The sequence below is a fragment of the Salvelinus namaycush genome, unplaced genomic scaffold (assembly GCF_016432855.1).
Source record: "Salvelinus namaycush isolate Seneca unplaced genomic scaffold, SaNama_1.0 Scaffold544, whole genome shotgun sequence".
NCBI lineage: Eukaryota > Metazoa > Chordata > Actinopteri > Salmoniformes > Salmonidae > Salvelinus > Salvelinus namaycush.
In genome coordinates, this window is record NW_024061247.1 from 121,447 (window position 1) to 137,573 (window position 16,127).

General features: G+C 46.7%; 1 protein-coding gene across 1 annotated transcript in view; it reads right to left on the reverse strand.

The window, feature by feature from the left end:
* Nucleotides 1-30: 30 nt before the first annotated feature.
* Nucleotides 31-16,127, reverse strand: part of LOC120041797 (macrophage mannose receptor 1-like) — a gene marked incomplete at its 5' end in the record, with an annotated part of 40,970 nt that continues 24,873 nt past the window's right edge. Inside the window, 9 exons of the mRNA XM_038986662.1 lie at nucleotides 31-1,057; nucleotides 1,738-1,764; nucleotides 5,326-5,490; nucleotides 7,074-7,190; nucleotides 8,163-8,339; nucleotides 13,523-13,688; nucleotides 14,727-14,959; nucleotides 15,205-15,298; nucleotides 15,487-15,516. Of these exons, the coding sequence (XP_038842590.1) occupies nucleotides 783-1,057; nucleotides 1,738-1,764; nucleotides 5,326-5,490; nucleotides 7,074-7,190; nucleotides 8,163-8,339; nucleotides 13,523-13,688; nucleotides 14,727-14,959; nucleotides 15,205-15,298; nucleotides 15,487-15,516 (1,284 nt within the window). The remainder of the gene's footprint in view (nucleotides 1,058-1,737; nucleotides 1,765-5,325; nucleotides 5,491-7,073; nucleotides 7,191-8,162; nucleotides 8,340-13,522; nucleotides 13,689-14,726; nucleotides 14,960-15,204; nucleotides 15,299-15,486; nucleotides 15,517-16,127) is intronic.

Consider the following 16,127-nt stretch of genomic DNA (forward strand, 5'->3'; position numbering starts at 1 on the left):
TATGATTTTATTCATGCATGTATGGCTTTTACAAGTTTTATGTGTGCTTGTTTTTTTTTTAAATGGTCGAATTAATAAACTAAACTAAAAGACTGGAAGTCTATAGGTATCTACTAGCATGCATTAACGCAATGACCAATCCTTCTAGATAGCAGATACCCATAGACTGACTGTCATTGCGCTAATTCTAGTTAGCATTGGCTCGCGAAACTACCTCTAACTTCCTTCATACTGGACATAGAGACATAAAAATGGTATCAATCATTGCCAAAATCCTGAATCAACCTTTTAAGGCTAATCTTGTGGGATTGTAAAGTTCACAAAAACGGAGACAAATCACCTAGACAGCTTCTCAGCTTCTTGTTCCAGCATGACCTGACACACACTGTCCCCAATGCGAGAGAGTTACTGCAGCAGGTCCAATAGAAAGTGCCTAACCGGCCTCAGATCTCACCGCACATCCCCTGATTCCTAGGTCCAGAATGTGAAGGTCGAGACAAGAGGATTCTAATTTCCCAGAAGTCTTTGCATAAATGGGGAAAAATGTGAAACATCAGTGAAGCTAGTTAGCAACAGTGCTGGTCCAACGAATTTGTTTATTATTTTCCAAAGCTTGTGCACGTAAATATGACTTGTCCAAACCTGAGTTGGATCTTTAACCTTACTCCTCCCTTGACTCCTCCCTTGACTCCTCCCTTGACTCCTCCCTTGACTCCTCCCTTGACTCCTCCCTTGACTCCTCCCTTGACTCCTCCCTTGACTCTCCCCTTGACTCTCTCCAATCACAAAGTGATCATTGGCTGAGCCTCCATATGGTTGACCAGTTGGCTAGTGTCCACCATGCTGGGGTCGACCTCGGTGACGGGCTCCGTGTAGAGGGGGTTGTCGAAGGCACTCTGGTCTGCGCTGAAGACCAGGGGTTTGGTGAAGGAGGGCAGGGGACGGCCGGTCTTCTTGTAGAGCATTAAGGCTGTGAGGCCCATCAGACACATGGCAGCCAATACCACCACCACTGCCAGTCCTGAATACACACGCCTCTGATCTGCCTTCTGAGGCACTGCAGGATCACAGGAATAAATATTACAGTATGGCTATGGGTTGACTGATATGACAGAGTGGTTAATTGACCGAGAGGTTAATCGACCGATTGGTTAATCGACAGAGTGGTTAATCGACAGAGTGGTTAATGGACAGAGTGGTTAATGGACAGAGTGGTTAATCAAGAGAGTGGTTAATGGACAGAGTGGTTAATCAAGAGAATGGTTAATCGACAGAGTGGTTAATGGACAGAGTGGTTAATGGACAGAGTGGTTAATGGACAGAGTGGTTAATGGACAGAGTGGTTAATGGACAGAGTGGTTAATCAACAGAGTGGTTAATCGACAGAGTGGTTAATGGACAGAGTGGTTAATCAACAGAGTGGTTAATGGACATAGTGGTTAATCGACAGAGTGGTTAATCGACAGAGTGGTTAATGGACAGAGTGGTTAATGGACAGAGTGGTTAATCAAGAGAGTGGTTAATGGACAGAGTGGTTAATCAAGAGAATGGTTAATCGACAGAGTGGTTAATCAAGAGAATGGTTAATCGACAGAGTGGTTAATGGACAGAGTGGTTAATCAACAGAGTGGTTAATGGACTGATCATTCATTGACTGTTTGATTGAAGGATGGATGATGGGTTGACGGATGGATGGATGGGTTGATTGATTGATCGGCTCATTCATTCATGACTCACCAGTTGTTGGTGGTGTTTCTGGTAGAACTGGAGGTGGAACAGAGAGGACTATTAACAAGATATTATTAAGAGGTCCAACGCTGTCTATTTTTTATTTTACCTTTATTTAACCAGGTAAACTAGTTGAGAACAAGTTCTCATTTACAACTGCAACCTGGCCAAGATAAAGCAAAGCAGTGCGACACGAACAACAACACAGAGTTATACATGGAATAAACAAGCGTACAGTCAATAACACAATAGAACAAAAAGGAAAGTCCATATACAGTGTGTGCAAATGGCATGAGGTGGTAAGGCAATAATTAGGCCATAGTAGTGAAGTAGTTACAATTTAGCAAGTGATAGATGAGCAGATGATGATGTGCAGGTTGAAATACTGGGGCGCAAGAGCAGAAAAGTAAATAAAAACAATATGGGGATGAGGTAGATAGATTGGGTGGGCTATTTACAGATGGGCTATGTACAGCTGTAGCGATTGGTAAGCTGCTCAGATAGCTGATGTTTAAAGTTAGCGAGGGAAATATAAGACTCCAGCTTCAGTGATTTTTTGCAATTTGTTCCAGTCACTGGCTGCAGAGAACTGGAAGAAGGAAAGGGGGCCAAAGGACATGTTGGCTTTGGGGATGATCAGTGAGATATACCTGCTAGAGCGCGTGCTACAGGTGGGTGTTGTTATCGTGACCAGTGAGCTGAGATAAGGCAGAACTTTACCTAGCATCGACTTATAGATGACCTGGAGCCAGTGTGTCTGGCGACGAATATGTAGCGAGGTCCAGCCGACTAGAGCATACAGGTCGCAGTGGTGGGTGGTATAAGGTGATTTGGTAACAAAACGGATGTCACTGTGATAGACTGCATCCAGTTTGCTGAGTAGAGTGTTGGAAGCTATTTTGTAAATAAATCGCCGAAGTCGAGGATCGGTAGGATAGACAGTTTTACGAGGGTATGTTTGGTGCCGTGAGTGAAGGAGGCTTTGTTGAGAATTAGGAAGCCGATTCTAGATTTAATTTTGGATTGGAGATGCTTAATGTGAGTCTGGAAGGAGAGTTTACAGTCTAACCAGACACCTAGGTATTTATAGCTGGCCACATATTCTAAGTCGGAACCGTCCAGAGTAGTGATGCTTGTCGGGCGGGCAGGTGCGTGCAGCGATTGGTTAAAGAGCATGCATTTAGTTTTACTAGCATTTAAGAGTAGTTGAAGGCCACGGAAGGAGTGTTGTATGGCGTTGAAGGTCGTTTGGAGTTTTATTAACACAGTGTCCAAAGAAGTGCCAGAAGTATACAGAACGGTGTCGTCTGCGTAGAGGTGGATCAGAGACTCACCAGCAGCAAAAGCGACATCATTGATGTATACAGAGAAAAGAGTCGGCCCGAGACTTGAACCCTGTGGTACCCCAATAGAGACTGCCAGAGGTCCGGACAACAGGCCCTCCGATTTGACACACTGAACGCTGTCTGAGAAGTAGTTGGTGAACCAGGCGAGGCAGTCATTTGAGAAACCAAGGCTGTTGAGTCTGCCAATAAGAATACGGTGATTGACAGAGTCGAAAGCCTTGGCCAGGTCGATGAAGACGGCTGCACAGTACTGTCTTTTATCGATGGCGGTTATGATATCGCTTAGTACTTTGAGCGTGGCCGAGGTGCACCCGTGACCAGCTCGGAAACCAGATTGCACAGCGGAGAAGGTACGGCGGGATTCGAAATGGTCGGTTATATGTTTGTTCACTTGGCTTTCGAAGACTTTAGAAAGGCAGGGCAGGATGGATATAGGTCTGTAGCAGTTTGGGTCTAGAGTGTCAACACCTTTGAAGAGGGGGATGACCGCGGCAGCTTTCCAATCTTTAGGGATCTCGGACGATACGAAAGAAAGTTTGAACAGACTGGTAATAAGGGTTGCAACAATGGCGACGGATAATTTTAGAAAGATTGGGTCCAGATTGTCTAGCCCAGCTGATTTGTACGGGTCCAGGTTTTGCAGTTCTCAGAACATCTGCAATCTGGATTTGGGTGAAGGAGAAGCTGGGGATGCTTGGGCAAGTAGCTGCGGGGGGTGTGGAGCTGTTGGCCGGGGTTGGGGTAGCCAGGAGGAAAGAATGGCCAGCCGGTGAGAAATGGTTATTGAAATTCTCGATTCTCGTGGATTTATTGGTAGTGACAGTGTTTCCTAGCCTCAGTGCAGTGAGTAGCTGGGAGGAGGTGCTCTTATTCTCCATAGACTTTGCAATGTCCCAAAACTTTTTGGAGTTAGAGCTACAGGATGCAAATTTCTGTTTGAAAAGCTAGCCTTTGCTTTCCTGACTTGAAGAGAGCAGAGGTGTATTTGTAGGGCAAGTTGGTCAGGATAATATCTATGAGGGTGCCCATGTTTACGGATTTAGGGTTGTGCCTGGTGGGTTCCTTGATGATTTGTGTGAGATTGAGGGCATCTAGCTTAGATTGTAGAACTACCAGGGTGTTAAGCATATCCCAGTTTGGGTCACCTAACATAACGAACTCTGAAGATAGATGGGGGGCAATCAATTCACATATGGTGTCCAGGGAACAGCTGGGAGCTGAGGGGGGTCTATAACAGGAGGCAACAGTGAGAGACTTATTTCCGGAGAGATTAATTTAAAAAAATTAGAAGCTTGAACTGTTTGGGCATAGACCTGGAAAGTATTAACTTTTTAGGCTCTCTCTGGAGTAGATTGTGACTCCTCCCCCTTTAGCAGTTCTATCTTGACGGAAAATGTTGTAGTTGGGTATGGAAATCTCTGGTGGCCTTCCTAAGCCAGGATTCAGACACGGCAAGGACATCAGGGTTGGCGGAGTGTGCTAAAGCAGTGAGTAAAACAAACTTAGGGAGGCTTCTGATGTTAACATGCATGAAACCAAGCCTATTATCCTAATTGCTCAAATAATTCTTCATCAAGGCCATTCATTCCCTATAGTTCTATTGACATTCATATGTGTACTACACTATGGAGTGAGAAAGAAAGTTGTGTGGATATTGTAATAGAGCCATACAGATGTACGGTCTGTCTCACCCTCGTCTTTCCTACAGATGTACGGTCTGTCTCACCCTCGTCTTTCCTACAGATGTACGGTCTGTCTCACCCTCGTCTTTCCTACAGATGTACGGTCTGTCTCACCCTCGTCTTTCCTACAGATGTACGGTCTGTCTCACCCTCGTCTTTCCTACAGATGTACGGTCTGTCTCACCCTCGTCTTTCCTACAGATGTACGGTCTGTCTCACCCTCGTCTTTCCTACAGATGTACGGTCTGTCTCACCCTCGTCTTTCCTACAGATGTACGGTCTGTCTCACCCTCGTCTTTCCTACAGATGTACGGTCTGTCTCACCCTCGTCTTTCCTACAGATGTACGGTCTGTCTCACCCTCGTCTTTCCTACAGATGTATGGTCTGTCTCACCCTCGTCTTTCCTACAGATGTATGGTCAGTCTCACCCTCGTCTTTCCTACAGATGTACGGTCTGTCTCACCCTCGTCTTTCCTACAGATGTACGGTCTGTCTCACCCTCGTCTTTCCTACAGATGTACGGTCTGTCTCACCCTCGTCTTTCCTACAGATGTATGCTCTGTCTCACCTTTGGGCTTCTTGCAGATGTATGGTTTATCAGCCCATCTGGGGGCAGTGCTCCAGGTCCCATCGGAGGATCGCATATATCCATACATATTGTAAGAGTCCTGAGGCTGTCCCTCTGCCCAGTTAATGTAGTCCAGCACTGTTTGGTCCAGCCACTTCCACTGACCTGCAACAGGGTCTGTTGTTAGTCATGTAGTTACCTACACTCTTACAGAGAATGGTTATATCTAGAACCTAAAAGGGCTATTACCAAGGTTCTCCCATGGTGACAGCCGAAGAACCATTTTGGAACCCTTTTATTATAAAAGTGTAGGTGTATTTTGTACAGGCCTATCTAGAAGGATTGGTAGTTACCTAGGTGTGTTTTGTACAGGCCTATCTAGAAGGATTGGTAGTTACCTAGGTGTGTTTTGAACAGGCCTATCTAGAAGGATTGGTAGTTACCTAGGTGTGTTTTGTACAGGCCTATCTAGAAGGATTGGTAGTTACCTAGGTGTGTTTTGTACAGGCCTATCTAGAAGGATTGGTAGTTACCTAGGTGTGTTTTGTACAGGCCTATCCAGAAGGATTGGTAGTTACCTAGGTGTGTTTTGTACAGGCCTATCCAGAAGGATTGGTAGTTACCTAGGTGTGTTTTGTACAGGCCTATCCAGAAGGATTGGTAGTTACCTAGGTGTGTTTTGTACAGGCCTATCTAGAAGGATTGGTAGTTACCTAGTTGTGTTTTGTACAGGCCTATCTAGAAGGATTGGTAGTTACCTAGGTGTGTTTTGTACAGGCCTATCTAGAAGGATTGGTAGTTACCTAGGTGTGTTTTGTACAGGCCTATCTAGAAGGATTGGTAGTTACCTAGGTGTGTTTTGTACAGGCCTATCTAGAAGGATTGGTAGTTACCTAGGTGTGTTTTGTACAGGCCTATCTAGAAGGATTGGTAGTTACCTAGGTGTGTTTTGTACAGGCCTATCTAGAAGGATTGGTAGTTACCTAGGTGTGTTTTGAACAGGCCTATCCAGAAGGATTGGTAGTTACCTAGGTGTGTTTTGAACAGGCCTATCTAGAAGGATTGGTAGTTACCTAGGTGTGTTTTGTACAGGCCTATCTAGAAGGATTGGTAGTTACCTAGGTGTGTTTTGTACAGGCCTATCTAGAAGGATTGGTAGTTACCTAGGTGTGTTTTGTACAGGCCTATCCAGAAGGATTGGTAGTTACCTAGGTGTGTTTTGTACAGGCCTATCTAGAAGGATTGGTAGTTACCTAGATGTGTTTTGTACAGGCCTATCTAGAAGGAAGAGTAGTTACCTAGGTGTGTTTTGTACAGGCCTATCTAGAAGGATTGGTAGTTACCTAGGTGTGTTTTGTACAGGCCTATCTAGAAGGATTGGTAGTTACCTAGGTGTGTTTTGAACAGGCCTATCTAGAAGGATTGGTAGTTACCTAGGTATATTTTGTACAGGCCTATCTAGAAGGATTGGTAGTTACCTAGGTGTGTTTTGAACAGGCCTATCCAGAAGGATTGGTAGTTACCTAGGTGTGTTTTGAACAGGCCTATCTAGAAGGATTGGTAGTTACCTAGGTGTGTTTTGTACAGGCCTATCTAGAAGGAAGAGTAGTTACCTAGGTGTGTTTTGAACAGGCCTATCCAGAAGGATTGGTAGTTACCTAGGTGTGTTTTGTACAGGCCTATCTAGAAGGATTGGTAGTTACCTAGGTGTGTTTTGTACAGGCCTATCTAGAAGGATTGGTAGTTACCTAGGTGTGTTTTGTACAGGCCTATCCAGAAGGAAGAGGAGCTGTCTTTCAGAAACTCCAGGTTGCTCTTTATGAAGCCGAGTTCTTCAGGATCCTCGATGCTCACCAGGGACGCCCCTTCACACACAATATTTGAATTAATGCTTCTCCACTTTCTTCACGGTTTGTTCTGTCCAAAGAAGTGCACAGTTCATGAAATACTGGATCCCAATTCTCTCCTTTTCTCCCTGAAGTGTGCACCCGCTCACTCCACGCCAGGATGTAAAACCATTAGGTAGGTGTATCAGTCTGTGTCCTAATGCATTAGGTAGGTGTATCAGTCTGTGTTCCTAATACATTAGTTAGGTGTATCAGTCTGTGTCCTAATACATTAGTTAGGTGTATCAGTCTGTGTCCTAATGCATTAGTTAGGTGTATCAGTCTGTGTTCCTAATGCATTAGTTAGGTGTATCAGTCTGTGTTCCTAATGCATTAGGTAGGTGTATCAGTCTGTGTTCCTAATACATTAGTTAGGTGTATCAGTCTGTGTCCTAATACATTAGTTAGGTGTATCAGTCTGTGTCCTAATACATTAGGTAGGTGTATCAGTCTGTGTCCTAATACATTAGATAGGTGTATCAGTCTGTGTCCTAATGCATTAGTTAGGTGTATCAGTCTGTGTTCCTAATGCATTAGATAGGTGTATCAGTCTGTGTCCTAATGCATTAGATAGGTGTATCAGTCTGTGTCCTAATGCATTAGATAGGTGTATCAGTCTGTGTCCTAATGCATTAGATAGGTGTATCAGTCTGTGTCCTAATGCATTAGGTGTATCAGTCTGTGTCCTAATACATTAGGTAGGTGTATCAGTCTGTGTCCTAATACATTAGGTAGGTGTATCAGTCTGTGTCCTAATGCATTAGGTAGGTGTATCAGTCTGTGTCCTAATGCATTAGGTAGGTGTATCAGTCTGTGTTCCTAATGCATTAGATAGGTGTATCAGGCTGTGTCCTAATGCATTAGGTGTATCAGTCTGTGTTCCTAATGCATCCCGGGTATTCAAAAGGGCGGCATTTTTAGACACACCCTTGGCTTTGAGGCTCCTCCTACCTTTACTTGTACAGCTGGTGGAGGCGTCGGTCCACTCTATGTCGTCAATGACGAAGCTGTAGCAGTGCCCTCTGAAAGGCAACCAGTACCAGGGGATGTTCATACCACTGATCTCCTCCTCCTCCTCCATCTGGATACACTCCCCGGGGTACTGGGGTGGGGCCGTGGGCGGGACAGCTGTGGAGGGAACCAACCAAAAGAATTACAGCACTGCACAGGGATCCACCAATAGGATCTCCTCTCTGGGAGAAACTAGCCAATGGTATTACGGCGCTGCATAAGGACCAACCAATAGGATCCTTCCCTCCCTGCTGCTTTCACACACTGGGGTAGGTGACTGTCTCACTTGGTGACTACTAACAGACTGGGGTAGGAGCCTGTCTCACCTGGGGACTACTAACACATTGAGGTAGGTACAGGTCTCACCTGGAGACTACTAACAGACTGAGGTGGGTACATGTCACACCTGGGGACTACTAACACACTGGGGTAGGTCACTGTCTCATCTGGGGACTACTAACACACTGGGGTAGGTACCTGTCTCACCTGGTGACTACTAACACACTGGGGTAGGAGCCTGTCTCACCTGCAGACTACTAACACACTGGGGTAGGTACCTGTCTCACCTGGTGACTACTAACACACTGGGGTAGGTACCTGTCTCACCTGGTGACTACTAACACACTGACTGTCTCACCTGGTGACTACTAACACACTGGGGTAGGTACCTGTCTCACCTGGGGACTACTAACACACTGGGGTAGGTACCTGTCTCACCTGGTGACTACTAACACACTGGGGTAGGTCACTGTCTCACCTGGGGACTACTAACACACTGGGGTAGGTACCTGTCTCACCTGGTGACTACTAACACACTGGGGTAGGTACCTGTCTCACCTGGTGACTACTAACACACTGGGGTAGGTACCTGTCTCACCTGGTGACTACTAACACACTGGGGTAGGAGCCTGTCTCACCTGGTGACTACTAACACACTGGGGTAGGTACCTGTCTCACCTGGTGACTACTAACACACTGGGGTAGGAGCCTGTCTCACCTGGTGACTACTAACACACTGGGGTAGGTACCTGTCTCACCTGGTGACTACTAACACACTGGGGTAGGTACCTGTCTCACCTGGTGACTACTAACACACTGGGGTAGGTGACTGTCTCACCTGGTGACTACTAACACACTGGGGTAGGTACATGTCTCACCTGGTGACTACTAACACACTGGGGTAGGTACCTGTCTCACCTGGTGACTACTAACACACTGGGGTAGGTACCTGTCTCACCTGGTGACTACTAACACACTGGGGTAGGTACCTGTCTCACCTGGTGACTACTAACACACTGGGGTAGGTACCTGTCTCACCTGGTGACTACTAACACACTGGGGTAGGTACCTGTCTCACCTGGTGACTACTAACACACTGGGGTAGGAGCCTGTCTCACCTGGTGACTACTAACACACTGGGGTAGGTACCTGTCTCACCTGGTGACTACTAACACACTGGGGTAGGTACATGTCTCACCTGGTGACTACTAACACACTGGGGTAGGTACATGTCTCACCTGGTGACTACTAACACACTGGTGTAGGTACATGTCTCACATGGTGACTACTAACACACTGGGGTAGGAACCTGTCTCACCTGGTGACTACTAACACACTGCGGTAGGTACCTGTCTAACCTGGGGACTACTAACACACTGGGGTCATTGACCTTCTCACCTAGGGATTGCTTACACACACTGGGGTAGGAGCCTGTCTCACCTGCAGACTACTAACACACTGGGGTAGGTACCTGTCTCACCTGGTGACTACTAACACACTGACTGTCTCACCTGGTGACTACTAACACACTGACTGTCTCACCTGGTGACTACTAACACACTGACTGTCTCACCTGGTGACTACTAACACACTGGGGTAGGTACATGTCTCACCTGGTGACTACTAACACACTGACTGTCTCACCTGGTGACTACTAACACACTGACTGTCTCACCTGGTGACTACTAACACACTGACTGTCTCACCTGGTGACTACTAACACACTGACTGTCTCACCTGGTGACTACTAACACACTGACTGTCTCACCTGGTGACTACTAACACACTGGGGTAGGTACCTGTCTCACCTGGTGACTACTAACACACTGGGGTAGGTACCTGTCTCACCTGGGGACTACTAACACACTGGGGTAGGTACCTGTCTCACCTGGTGACTACTAACACACTGGGGTAGGTGACTGTCTCACCTGGGGACTACTAACACACTGGGGAAGGTACCTGTCTCACCTGGTGACTACTAACACACTGGGGTAGGTGACTGTCTCACCTGGTGACTACTAACACACTGGGGTAGGTACATGTCTCACCTGGTGACTACTAACACACTGGGGTAGGTACATGTCTCACATGGTGAGTACTAACACACTGGGGTAGGTGACTGTCTCACCTGGTGACTACTAACAGACTGGGGTAGGTGACTGTCTCACCTGGTGACTACTAACACACTGGGGTAGGTACATGTCTCACCTGGTGACTACTAACACACTGGGGTAGGTGACTGTCTCACCTGGTGACTACTAACACACTGGGGTAGGTACCTGTCTCACCTGGTGACTACTAACACACTGGGGTAGGTCACTGTCTCACCTGGGGACTACTAACACACTGGGGTAGGTACATGTCTCACCTGGTGACTACTAACACACTGGGGTAGGTGACTGTCTCACCTGGTGACTACTAACACACTGGGGTAGGTACATGTCTCACCTGGTGACTACTAACACACTGGGGTAGGTACCTGTCTCACCTGGTGACTACTAACACACTGGGGTAGGTGACTGTCTCACCTGGTGACTACTAACACACTGGGGTAGGTGACTGTCTCACCTGGTGACTACTAACACACTGGGGTAGGTACCTGTCTCACCTGGTGACTACTAACACACTGGGGTATGTACCTGTCTCACCTGGGGAGTACTAACACACTGGGGTAGGTGACTGTCTCACCTGGTGACTACTAACACACTGGGGTAGGAGCCTGTCTCACCTGGTGACTACTAACACACTGGGGTAGGTACCTGTCTCACCTGGGGACTACTAACACACTGGGGTAGGTACCTGTCTCACCTGGTGACTACTAACACACTGGGGTAGGTACCTGTCTCACCTGGTGACTACTAACACACTGACCGTCTCACCTGGTGACTACTAACACACTGGGGTAGGTACCTGTCTCACCTGGTGACTACTAACACACTGGGGTAGGTACCTGTCTCACCTGGGGACTACTAACACACTGGGGTAGGAGCCTGTCTCACCTGGTGACTACTAACACACTGGGGTAGGTCACTGTCTCACCTGGGGACTACTAACACACTGGGGAAGGTACCTGTCTCACCTGGTGACTACTAACACACTGGGGTAGGTCACTGTCTCACCTGGGGACTACTAACACACTGGGGTAGGTACATGTCTCACCTGGTGACTACTAACACACTGGGGTAGGTGACTGTCTCACCTGGTGACTACTAACACACTGGGGTAGGTACATGTCTCACCTGGTGACTACTAACACACTGGGGTAGGTACATGTCTCACATGGTGAGTACTAACACACTGGGGTAGGTGACTGTCTCACCTGGTGACTACTAACAGACTGGGGTAGGTGACTGTCTCACCTGGTGACTACTAACACACTGGGGTAGGTACATGTCTCACCTGGTGACTACTAACACACTGGGGTAGGTACATGTCTCACATGGTGAGTACTAACACACTGGGGTAGGTGACTGTCTCACCTGGTGACTACTAACACACTGGGGTAGGAGCCTGTCTCACCTGGGGACTACTAACACACTGGGGTAGGTACCTGTCTCACCTGGGGACTACTAACACACTGGGGTAGGTACCTGTCTCACCTGGTGACTACTAACACACTGGGGTAGGTGCCTGTCTCACCTGGTGACTACTAACACACTGACTGTCTCACCTGGTGACTACTAACACACTGGGGTAGGTACCTGTCTCACCTGGTGACTACTAACACACTGGGGTAGGTACCTGTCTCACCTGGGGACTACTAACACACTGGGGTAGGTACCTGTCTCACCTGGTGACTACTAACACACTGGGGTAGGTGACTGTCTCACCTGGGGACTACTAACACACTTGGGTCAGTGACCTTCTCACCTGGTGACTACTAACACACTGGGGTAGGTACCTGTCTCACCTGGTGACTACTAACACACTGGGGTAGGTACCTGTCTCACCTGGGGACTACTAACACACTGGGGTAGGTACATGTCTCACATGGTGAGTACTAACACACTGGGGTAGGTACCTGTCTCACCTGGTGACTACTAACACACTGGGATAGGAGCCTGTCTCACCTGGTGACTACTAACACACTGGGGTAGGTACCTGTCTCACCTGCAGACTACTAACACACTGGGGTAGGAGCCTGTCTCACCTGCAGACTACTAACACACTGGGGTAGGTACCTGTCTCACCTGGTGACTACTAACACACTGACTGTCTCACCTGGTGACTACTAACACACTGGGGTAGGTCACTGTCTCACCTGGGGACTACTAACACACTGGGGTAGGTACATGTCTCACCTGGTGACTACTAACACACTGGGGTAGGTACATGTCTCACATGGTGAGTACTAACACACTGGGGTAGGTGACTGTCTCACCTGGTGACTACTAACACACTGGGGTAGGAGCCTGTCTCACCTGGTGACTACTAACACACTGGGGTAGGTACCTGTCTCACCTGGGGACTACTAACACACTGGGGTAGGTACCTGTCTCACCTGGTGACTACTAACACACTGGGGTAGGTACCTGTCACACCTGGTGACTACTAACACACTGGGGTAGGAGCCTGTCTCACCTGGTGACTACTAACACACTGGGGTAGGTACCTGTCTCACCTGGTGACTACTAACACACTGGGGTAGGTGACTGTCTCACCTGGTGACTACTAACACACTGGGGTAGGTACCTGTCTCACCTGGTGACTACTAACACACTGGGGTAGGAGCCTGTCTCACCTGGTGACTACTAACACACTGGGGTAGGAGCCTGTCTCACCTGGTGACTACTAACACACTGGGGTAGGTGCCTGTCTCACCTGGGGACTACTAACACACTGGGGTAGGTGACTGTCTCACCTGGTGACTACTAACACACTGGGGTAGGTGACTGTCTCACCTGGGGACTACTAACACACTGGGGTAGGAACCTGTCTCACCTGGTGACTACTAACACACTGCGGTAGGTACCTGTCTAACCTGGGGACTACTAACACACTGGGGTCATTGACCTTCTCACCTAGGGATTGCTTACACACACTGGGGTAGGTGTGGTTACAAAGGGCTGTCTTCCAGGTGCCTTCCACATCCAGATAGACACAGGGCCGGTCTCTGCTGGGCTCGTCTTGTGCCCACCGGGACAGGCTCAAGGGCCAGCCGTCCATCCACCTGAAGTAGCCTTGCGTCTGAAAAATCAAACCACTACAGCTGTAAGTCAGTTGGTAGAGCACGGCGCTTCCAACTTCACGATCGTGGGTTTGATTCCTGCTGGTGGACACCCATACCAAAATGTATTCACACAGGACTGTAAGTCGCGTTGGGATAAAAACATGTTATATTACAGTACACTAGCCTTTCCTGACAATCTGACCACCATGTTATATTACAGTACACTAGCCTTTCCTGACAATCTGAACACCATGTTATATTACAGTACACTAGCCTTTCCTGACAATCTGACCACCATGTTATATTACAGTACACTAGCCTTTCCTGACAATCTGACCACCATGTTATATTACAGTACACTAGCCTTTCCTGACAATCTGACCACCATGTTATATTACAGTACACTAGCCTTTCCTGGCAATCTGACCACCATGTTATATTACAGTACACTAGCCTTTCCTGACAATCTGACCACCATGTTATATTACAGTACACTAGCCTTTCCTGACAATCTGACCACCATGTTATATTACAGTACACTAGCCTTTCCTGACAATCTGACCACCATGTTATATTACAGTACACTAGCCTTTCCTGACAATCTGAACGCCTAGGCTTTATCTCAGAAGAACACCGTTTTGTGGTGCTGTAAACGACCCTTTGGTTGAAACCCACCTGTATCCCCTACAACAATCCTGTGACTTCTTCTCGCCCACCCAGCACATTCCAAAGCCGTCTGGCTCCTACAGATAACTTCGATCAAATTTATCACATTCATTTATAAAGCCCTTCTTACATCAGCTGATGTCACAAAGTGCTGTACAGAAACCCAGCCTTAAACCCCAAACAGCAAGCAATGCAAGTGTAGAAGCACCTTGTTACTTCTGATGTGACAACCATTCTCCATCAACCCTCAGATACGATAGTATTACTTATGATCCATCATGTCTCTAGTATAGAAATGTTCAAAGTTTCACCCAGAATCCAACAGTACCAATAACCTGCCTATTCTGATGAGGAGTCTGTTGCACCTGAAGAGACAGCTAGTACTATACCTCATTCCTATTGAGTCCAATCCACAGTGGTGTCTGCAGCTTCAGAGCCTGCAGCTCCAGGTAAGCTGCTGACAGTTCATCCAGGGTGCTAGCCAGCTGGCCCTCCTCAGCCTCACACTGCACCCGGGCTTCGTGCCATGTCCTGTTCTGGGGCAGCACCTTGTAGGAGTCGTTGGCCAGCTTCACCCAGCCTCTAGGTAACACTGTTGGCGCCGGGACTGGGATGCCTGAGTCTAGGAGGGCAGAGCAACACTTAGTCAAATTACAAATCAGAGGGCCGAGGACGGAGACAAAAAGGAGGAGGAAGAAGAGGAGGAGAGAGAAAGAAGAGGAAGAAGAGGAGGAGAGAGAAAGAAGAGGAGGAGAGAGAAAGAGGAAGATGAAGAGGAGGAGAGAGAAAGAAGAGGAGGAGAGAGAAAGAAGAGGAAGAAGAGGAGGAGAGAGAAAGAAGAGGAAGTAAAAGAATGTCTTTGCTCACCAACTTTACGCTGACAGATGAAGCCGTGTGTGTCGTTGCAGGACCTGATTTCCCATTTTCCCAAGATGGAGGAGGAACTGGCCATCACAATACACTGTGAGACAAAGATTATCAATATCGACAACATTCACAGTCACAGTCTTAATTCTCTCATATAGTAGAGCTTTGAGCAAAATGTAAGTCTAGCACATTAAATAATACATTATTAATATATTATTATATCCGATTTATTGTGTGTAATTCTCATTTTGAATGGTGATAGTTCTTTTAAATGGATCTTACCCGACTAGCCTGAGAGGAACGCATGTAGATCTACAATTAGAAAACAAAATGGAATACGTTAATGGTATTTATTAAGACATTGTTCTAGAGATAGAATAAGCAAAGTAAACGATAGGGATTTCGTCAATGTGTTTCAGTATAATATGTAAACGATAGGGATTTAGTCAATGTGTTTCAGTATAATATGTAAACGATAGGGATTTAGTCAATGTGTTTCAGTATAATATGTAAACGATGGGGATTTAGTCAATGTGTTTCAGTATAATATGTAAACGATAGGGATTTAGTCAATGTGTTTCAGTATAATATGTAAACGATGGGGATTGAGTCAATGTGTTTCAGTATAATATGTAAACGATGGGGATTTAGTCAATGTGTTTCAGTATAATATGTAAACGATGGGGATTTAGTCAATGTGTTTCAGTATAATATGTAAACGATGGGGATTTAGTCAATGTGTTTCAGTATAATATGTAAACGCTGGGGATTTAGTCAATGTGTTTCAGTATAATATGTAAACGATAGGGATTTAGTCAATGTGTTTCAGTATAATATGTAAACGATAGGGATTTAGTCAATGTGTTTCAGTATAATATGTAAACGATGGGGATTGAGTCAATGTGTTTCAGTATAATATGTAA